This window comes from Bos taurus, chromosome 23, assembly GCF_002263795.3.
Source record: "Bos taurus isolate L1 Dominette 01449 registration number 42190680 breed Hereford chromosome 23, ARS-UCD2.0, whole genome shotgun sequence".
NCBI lineage: Eukaryota > Metazoa > Chordata > Mammalia > Artiodactyla > Bovidae > Bos > Bos taurus.
The window spans coordinates 30520742-30529979 of NC_037350.1; the positions used below are offsets into that span (position 1 = coordinate 30520742).

General features: G+C 41.2%; 1 protein-coding gene across 3 annotated transcripts; it reads right to left on the reverse strand.

Annotated features, from left to right (window-relative positions):
- Positions 1-235: 235 nt before the first annotated feature.
- Positions 236-9206, reverse strand: ZNF389 (zinc finger protein 389). Of its 3 annotated transcripts, none has more exons than XM_059880191.1 (4): positions 7271-9206; positions 6413-6624; positions 4533-4681; positions 816-1733 (listed from the first exon to the last, which is right to left on the reverse strand). In XM_059880191.1, exon 4 carries the CDS (start codon positions 1673-1675, stop codon positions 860-862), a length of 816 nt encoding a protein of 271 aa, XP_059736174.1. In that variant the 5' UTR covers positions 1676-1733; positions 4533-4681; positions 6413-6624; positions 7271-9206; the 3' UTR covers positions 816-859. The 3 variants fall into 3 exon arrangements, with proteins under 3 accessions (NP_001138603.1, XP_059736174.1, XP_059736173.1); XM_059880190.1 differs by having other exon boundaries at positions 4472-4681; NM_001145131.1 differs by lacking the exons at positions 6413-6624; positions 7271-9206 and having other exon boundaries at positions 236-1733; positions 4472-4563.
- Between the last annotated feature and the right edge of the window lie 32 nt (positions 9207-9238).

A 9238-nucleotide genomic window follows, 5' to 3' on the forward strand; every position in this document is an offset into this window, starting at 1 on the left:
TATTCCCTGTCCTCTATATAAGCTTTACTTTTTTTCAACCATATGGATGGGGGAAAAAAGCTTGGTTAGCTGACTTGCTTTGCCTAACAAAACCTAAGGGGAATGACATATGCTCCTCCTGAGTAGATGTTTTTAAAGTCATCATGTGGTCCTACCTGTTTTTCTTTTGCCAAAAAGTATAGCATATTCAAGGCAGAAATATTCTTTTGGCCTGGATCCTAGAGCAGTGAGAATGTGTTGCATTATAACACAAGCAAAAACGAAACACAGTCAAGCCTTTAATTACTTACTGCAATAGCATTAGCAAGAGGCCCAACAAGAAAAAAGTGCTGGCTCCTGCAGTGCTTTTTATTCTCATCCATGGAATAGCGGCAGGCAAGGGTCATGTGAAATCAGGACAGGTGTGGGGATTGTCTCACTGCCAAGACAGCACCAAAAAAGACTCCAATATTTCCAGATTCAAAGAGGACATGTTAGTCTCCACCAACCAACATCACTTCCAATTTCAAAATTTAATGTTTCATCTATAAACTGGTACCAACAATAACAACAAAATGTTTGCACATAAAAAAAGTAAAAATTATGTTGGAAATACTGAGGTTGCACTTAGTAAAACACAACAAACTACATTATTTACCTTATGATTTGTAAAGCTGCATTCTCAGAAGTGGGTATGATTATAGAGACTCAGTCGATCATTATAATGGTGAAATCATTTTTCACTGACTTCTCATTTCTCTGATATTCCAAGAAATTGAAGTGTCAACTAAAGCATTAACTTTTGTCATACCCTTCTTGTGGTGACAACTTCTGACTTGAAAAAAAAAAAAAGGCCTTTGTAATGTCTTCACCATGTAAGTCATTGATCACACTTTCCTTTAGCGTGTATTTTCTGGTGTTTAGTAAGATTAGAGCTCCCACGGAACGCTTTCCCACACTCATCACACTCGTATGGTTTCTCTCCAGTATGGATTCTCTGGTGATGAATAAGCGTTGAGATTTGGCTGAATGCTTTTCTGCATTCTCCACATTTATAGGGCTTTTCTCCAGAATGAATCCTCTGATGATTAATAAGGGCTGAGTTCACATAGAAGGCCTTCCCACACTCCTTACACTCATATGGCTTCTCTCCTGTGTGGATTCTCTGATGTTTGATAAGGGCTGAACTCACACTGAAGCCCTTCCCACACTCATCACACTCATAAGGTTTCTCACCAGAGTGGATTCTCTGATGTTTGATGAGGTCTGAGCTCACACTAAATGCTTTGCCACATTCATTACATTCATAGGGTTTCTCTCCATTGTGGATTCTCTGATGTATAATCAGGTGTGCCCTCACACTGAAAGCTTTCCTACACTCATTACAAGCATAGGGTTTCTCACCAGTGTGGATTCTTTCATGCACAGTGAGAGTTGAGCGTACACTGAAGGCTTTTCCACAGTGATCACACTCATAGGGTTTCTCTCCAGTGTGGATTCTCTGATGTCGAACAAGGCCTGAGCTCTGAGCAAACTTCTTTCCACATTCACTGCATGTATACCGTCTTTCTTCTGCAGACCTCGCCTCATGACTTTCTAACTGGTCCTCATACCAGTTATAAGAAGCTTTTTCATTCTCAGGAATCTGTAAAGTATACCCATTATATGTGCTGGGGACCTTCTGGTGTGGATCCATCCTTACAAAAATCTTCCCTTCAGAATTAACACCTTGTTCATACCTTTGACCTTGATTCCTGAAACAATAAACACACCTTTCAAATGCGATTTATTCCCTGCAGCTAAAGCAATATGACTTGGGTTTGATTCCTGGGTGGGAAGATGCCCTGGAGAAGGGAATGGCTACCCACTCCAGTATTCTTGCCTGGAGAATTCCATGGACAGAGGAGCCCGGTTGGCTACAGTTCACGGGTTTGGAAGAGTCAGATATGTCTGAGCAACTTAAAAAAGCAATATGATGTGATAAAGACTTAACTAGGACTCTCACACATGTTCCACAAACCTAGGACACACTGATCAAATGTAGTCAAATCAAATGTTTAATTATTTGGTACTACCACTAAACTCCTGGAATGAACACCTGACTAATATACTATTTAAATATATACTTTAAAAGGGCAACTCAAACACGAAATCTGGGCTGTAAGTGAGTATATAAAATAACGTAGTTTCTACTTAAAAAGACTTTTTGTCACATTTAATTAAATTGGGAAACAAGATAGGAGTTGAAGAGATTTGCAGATAGTAGAACAGATGAAGGAGCACAGGAATAGAGAAGGCAAAAAATTAGAAATTCAACTGATATTGAATTAATTTGGGAAAACAACAATAACATCATCATTGTTTTACCACTCACAAGTCCACACTATTTGTGTTAGAAGAGAGATATGGAGATTAAATAAGCTCTGTCTACTGCTACCACTATTACTGCTGCAGCTGATGAGGCTACGGCAGAGAGTATTTTAGCAACAGGGATGTTTTGTTTCCTCTGGAATTGTGACAGAATAGATCCTCCATCTCTCCAAAGAAGGGTCCATTCCATCTTTGTAATTTAGACCAATGTGTGGATAACTTGTTGTATTGTTCCCACTCTCTTATACCCTGACAATACTTTATCAATTCTATCTCCAAACTTAATAAAACTTTTGCTTCAAACTCAAATTCCACAAATTATCACCCTCTGCCTTTTTCCATTTTACAAGTTGTTTTATGTGTCAATGTCATAAGTTGACAGTGTGAACCCTTGATAAGAATGGCATTTCACCTCTGTGGTCTTCCTCCCCCAAATCTGTAACCTCAGTATAGTAATGACAAAAACATCAGTCAAATTTCAATTGAGTAGCATCCTACAAAAAACCTGACAAGTATGCCTCAAAAATGTCAAGGTCATCAGAACCAAGGGAAGTGTGAGAAAGTGTCACAGCCAAGAGGAACATATGGAGACATGACAATTAAATGTAACATGGTATGCTGGATGGGATCCTAGAATAGAGAAAGGACATTAGGTAAAAACTAAGGAAGTGTGAATAAAGTATGGCCTTTAATAATAGTAATATGCAATAGTAACTCAAGAGTTGTGTTAAATATATTACATAAGGTAAGATGTTAACTATAGGGAAACTAAATGTGGGGGGATATAAGAACTCTCTGTACTACTTTCACAATTTTTCTGTAAATCTAAAATGACCAGATCTCAGAATCTACTCCAAAAGTTTTATTAAAAAATTTGTCTATGTTTTTGAACAGGTAATATACAATTCAAAAGTTAAAATGATCTAAAAAGTACAGAGAAAACTTGTTTCCACCTTGATTCCCCCTCAGTTTGCCACCTCCACAGGTAGCCAATTTTATTAGTTTCCTGCATCTTTCTAATGTTTCTTTACACAAACATGTATATTTTAAGCCTCTAACTTCCTTAATTCAGATTCAAGACCTACAAACCAGTCACAAGTTTATTGTCACATGGACACTACATTCCACATGGCTTAGGAACTGTGCCATTTATTTCTAAGTGATGCTGTTTTATCAAGTTTCTCTGAACAGTAAGTAGCTCTTTGGCAATACTGAAAAAGGCTCACTTGGTGCATAGTTCACAAACAAATGAACCCTTGCCCAAAGTCCAGAAATGTGGTTACCATGGAGCATATGGTGCAAGCTGCTTTGTCCTTAGCAAAACATGGAGAACTCCTAGTCCTACCCAAAGCCCCTTTGGTCTGTAGCTTGCTCACACCTGAATTAGCCTTTCCTGTGGCTGCTTCAGTGCGCTTTTTTCCTCTGAGCCCCAAATTGCTGACATTGACTTAAGCAACTATAAAGGACAATATATACAATACTTTTCTGAATTATCTTAAGGCTATAATATGTATAAAGTACCTCTCTGATGTTGTTATCAGTTACTTTAACATTTTTAATGTCAAAGAAAAGGTATCAAGAAAAAAGAGGGACATTTGCTCTCATCTTTTAAACAGAAGAAAACGGCTGGAGGCGGAGGGGAAACGCAATGTAGATATCAAAAGAAAGGAGCTTTCATGAATGTTCAGCTAAACTGAGTTTTTTTTCTTTGAGGCAAATGAAAATATTTCAAGAACATCCAAATAAAACTGTCGAGTGTCGGTGAGCTACTGAAGTTATCACAACAAAGCAGAGCTGGGGACACAGGGTCAAGAGAAAAGGTCTCCATTCTCCGACTCCCCTTCCTCGCACCCCAAAATAGGGCTTTGCCAGAAAAGCGAGAAGGGGCACTCCAGCGACTGTCAGTCCTCCGGGACTCCGAGACACTGTAGGGGAATTTCCAGTGCCAGTATGGCAACGACCCAGAGGACAGGGAGGAGGGAAAGGACAGAAAAAAAGGACGAGGGAAAGGAAAAGGGAGTAAAAAAGGGAGGTGTGTGCGAAGAAGAGGCAGAGAGAGGAGGGGCGGCAGAGTGAGGGGCAGGTCTGAGGCAACCAGGTGGAGAGCTTAGTAACCACCCACCTAGGGGGCCCTTCGCCCAAGAGCTTACTCCACACCCAGGAGAAAGTCGAAGAAATCTCACCCGGAAAACCGTGGTTTGACGAACCAAGGGGCCTTTGATGCCTGCAGTGGCCTCCAGAGGTCGACTTCCGCAGAACCCCGCCCCAGACATCAAGTCGTCCGCTCTAGGATCCTGGAGGCTTCCCTCTCAGTGGTTCGTGAGAGGAATCTCTGAAAGGAGCAAGAGAGGAAACGATTCTATTTATATACAAAAAAAAAAAAGCATTTTAGGCTTTTTAGCTCTTTTAATCCTGGGTAGCACAGTGGTAAAGAACTGCCTGCCAATGTAAGAGACGCAAGAGACTGGGTTCAATCCCTGGGTGGGTAAGGTCCTCTGGAGGAGGAGAGGGCAACCTGCTCCTATATTCTTGCCTGGAGAATACGATGGACAGAGGAGCCTGGTGGGCCACAATCCATGGGCTCGCAAAGAGTGGGACAAACCTGAGCTACTGCGCACACACAGACACAAACTTGCAGGGCAGACATTACAGTCATCCTCTCATGTATAAGAAATCTGAGAAACAGATAAATTTTCTGAGGTTGGGCAACTAATAAGAGAGCAGAGATGAAATTTGAACCTAGATCTGTTTAGTCTACTCTTTTCACTTGCCACCCAGGGCAACCAGTGAATGGATCTTCAAGGCTTAGGTCTCAGAAAGTAATTCTTACATTGGTTTGTAAATTTAACACTATTCCAATAAAATATGAACTTTTTAATAAGTAGATTTTAAAGTTAATATAGAAAACGAAACAAGCAAGACTCTGCATGGAAAAGCTGAAGAAGGGCAATGAAGGGGCAGTTGTAAGGCAAGTGCAGAGAAAAAGAGAGTAAGCTGGGAAGTCAGGCAAGAAGAGGGAAATTTATTAGAGGAAAATGACAGAGTGACTGGCCCTTAAAGAGAACCAGTGTCCTCCCTTTCTGACAGGGTCTCTCTTATACCCTGCCAATGAAAAATTCTCTGAAGGGATGGTTAATTTTTAGCCTGTAGTTGAGTCCTGTGGTCATAGCCGGAGGTCTGGAATCTGGTGGTCTCATAGCTTTGAGAAGGTAGGCGCCAGTGAGAAATCAGTATGTTGTTTGGGCAATTTGGTCAGTCTCAAGGATCACTGTGATTTTATTCTTTGTTTGTGAGGTCAACATAATGAGCCACCTTAATAATGAGACCCTATGTGGGCCCTATCAGCAGTTGCTCTAAAGAATTTTAAACATGTATTACAAAGCCTCAGTAATTAAACAGTGTGGCACTGGTGAGCAAGATAGATGTAAGGGAGATGTTACATCCAGATCTTCAGAAAACTGCAGAATGTCAAAGTTTAACACTTAACGATTCTCCAGTAGGGAGATTACTATAGGAAGAAGGGCCCCTATAATTAATATTTCAATGGTATATTCCTGGCTAGGATCTGGACAGTGGTTCTCCTTCTGTTGCCAGAGTTGACGTTTACTGATAGAGCACTTCTTTACTGTGTGCAAGATATGGGACCTAGAAAAAAACACGTGAAATTATGAGAGAATCACTGTATAAGCAAATAAATCAGCAGAGTAGGGCAAGTTCCAGGAAAGTAAGGAGAGGAAGAAATAAGTACAACAAATATCTAGATAGCACTTCTTATGTACTACATAATGTTCATGCAATGTAAAAGGCAGGTGCTTTTATCATCCTCATTTACAGATGAGGAAATGGAAGCATAGACAGTCCAACTTTAGACTTGCATGCCTAAAACGTAGGGAAAAGTAAGAATCACTAACAGGCTAAAAGTTTTAAGATAACAATAAATACCTCTCCTTTGCTGCTCTATCTTCTAGGTTTATCCAACTCCCTCTTGAGGTCCTCCAAATTAGCCACCTTCCCAACCCTCTCCCACCACCCGCTTCCCACAATGTGGCTCCCATTCCCAGACCTGGTATTACTCAGCAGAAGAGTCAGGAACTGGGCTCAGTCATTGTCAAAGGAGCTGCAGGAGCCAGCTCAGAGCAGAGTTTTCTAGTAACAGAATCCTTGGAACCAACAAAAGCAGCTCTTCTAAAAATTCAGACAGGCAGCTTTCTTGTAACTGGACAGTCTGCAATTCAGTAAGATTCCTCGCGAGGGCCTCCCTTTTCTGCAATACTTCTGTAAAAGAAACATTAATTTACTCAAAGAGAAAGCAGACTGCCATAGCTGTTACGCTGTTAATTACTGTGGGTGATGGAAGGGGGGTAAAAAGCCATGTCAAATAAGGGGCTAACTTGCAAAGGGCTATCTGATCACAGACTGGGATTAGCATGCGCGGCCCTGCTCCACAGGAATCTCCTTGGGAGCACTACTGGGAGAGCAGATGGAGAGGTGTGTCAGGAGAGAACAGCACCGCCCTTGATGGAAGGCGGGTCTGCCCTTTTTTTCCAGGTGTGGACGGAAAAATTACTGCTAAAGGGGAACGCCAAGCTGAAATAAAGATGTATTCTGCATTCTAAGGGAAATATGGACACAGAATGCAGTTGTGGACGAGGAAACCTTCTAAATTCAGATCTCCTAGTACTTATTTCCAAACATTTGCTGTTTCTCCCTTTTGTTTGGGATGGCAAGCTGAGGGATTTCGTGGTCATTGATTCCAAATGTACCAGGTGTACACGTTGTTAATGTGATTCAATAAAACTCTGAAGACCTCAGGAAAGATTGGAGTTTAATCCCAAGAGTAGTTCCAAATGTGTACTCCAGCAGCAGTAAATCGTTAAGAAAAACCCTTCCCCGGGAGTTTGCATCTGGGGTTATTGCTCACCGTCCCGCCTCTCGAGGTTCACGCCCACGATCCACCCCGGCCCGCCCAGGGAGAGGGAATCCAAGGGATTGCACCTGAGCAGTGCCCACCACACAACAGTCCAAGAGCAAAGGACCCTACTGCAGCCAGAGAAGCAACCAGCTCCGAGAATTCCTCGTGGGCGGAAGTCTCTCAGCACTTCCGGGGCGGGGCCTCACTTGCATCCTGACTGCCAGTCGTGGGTTCGGGGCCTGGCTGCAGGTTTCGTTCCTGCTTATTTTTGTGAGAGCACCTAAACCGAGTTTTACCAAGATTCGCAATCCCTGCCTCACCCGTCACAAAGGTGATTTTTTACTTCCTGATTTTACCCAGGGTAGAACCAGCCTTGAATATTGGAATTTAAAGACTTCAGCTGGGAAAGGACATCTCCAGTGTTACAGGATTCCTAAAACCGACACACTGGACGGCAGGAGCTCCGGTTTTCATCGTTAGTGTTCTGAATGCCAATGCTGCACATCCTATGTGCTTTCTCCAAGATTACGGGCCGACCTGAGAGAGCAAGACCTTCAAAAATGGGCTGCAATAATGCAAAATCCCTTGGACTACTCAGGCGTTCATTAAAGAACTCAGGACACCAGTGTACTGGTTTGGACATACAAGCTGATTAAAAACACTACAAGAGGCGGCACTAAGTATGAATACATTCTATGGCACTGTATGAATCAAGAACATAAAACAAGGGTCATAACTGGTCAAAGAAGCAAAGCCTCCGGAAGCCTGGATTCTGTTTCCACCTGTACCATTAACTTAATGGATCACCTGGTGCAAGCCACATGACCTCTTTAGGACCTTCCCTTACAGAATAATGGACTGGAAAATGATTTCAAGTCACTTCCAAACCTAGCATTCTACAGACTAATTAAACACATCAGAGCACAATTATTTCTTTGATGTATTACATACTTATTTTTCTAACTCTGGGATTGATCCTTTTAACATCTATCAAAAGTACCATTGAGTTGCAAAAAGAGACTAGTTTTTAAAAAGTTGTCTTTTACACTACTTAATTTCTTAATTGTATTTCTGACTAGCCATATTTCCCCCTACATGTGTCTTCTTAAGCAGGATTAAGAGTATGTTAAAAACTTTATGTGGGTCTGCTTGGGGTTTCCTTAGGAGTTAGCAGTCATTCCTGTCTAGTGGCTGCCCAAGGGGTGGTTTATGGTCACGTGTTGTCCCCAAAGCTAAATCTTTGATTTGTAGGCTCCCTGCTAAAGAGATAGACCCCAGTGTTTTATCTTTCATTTTATGGGAAAAAACAAGATACAGAAGGCTAAAACTAGACTTGTACTCCTACAACACCTTCCACTTTGGAAGGCAGATCTGATGCTGAGAGCAACCTTAAAACATACATGTATGTTGCTGTGAACTCCAAACATTAAGGCTTTCATAATATTACAGATTATAAAATATATAAACAGATTCTCATAAAGCTTGGCATAGCTGATTTTTCTAATTGTAAAAAAAATCTAGTATTTTCTCTCCCTTTTGCTATATACCTTAAATATACCTAGACCAGGGTTTCTCGGGCACTATGAAACATATAGAACTTGGGTATGTTTTCTTTTGTGGGGGCTGTCTTGTGCACACAGAACGTTTAGCAACATCTCTAGCCTCTATCCATTAGATGCCAGTGGTATCCCAGCCATCCCTTGATAGTACAACCAAAACTGTCTCCAGACATTGTTAAATTTCTCCAGTTAGGAACCAATGGTCTACCTGAGACACAAAAAGCCTATTTTCAAGCACTTTTGCAATGATAAGCAGTAATCTTTAGAGTTTCCTATTTTCCTTCTTAACCAACAAACAAATCTGAACAAATGAAAAGTTTCACATTTCAACTTTTCACACATACCCTAACATTAAATTTTTTTGTCTTCCATCTTCAATGCAGTTATTGATGTATAATGGAAATGGGTCTGTGCATAA

Coding starts and splice junctions, on each gene's coding strand:
- ZNF389 (NM_001145131.1), bottom strand. CDS start 1,675: ATGGATCCACACCAGAAGGTCCCCAGCACATATAATGGGTATACTTTA.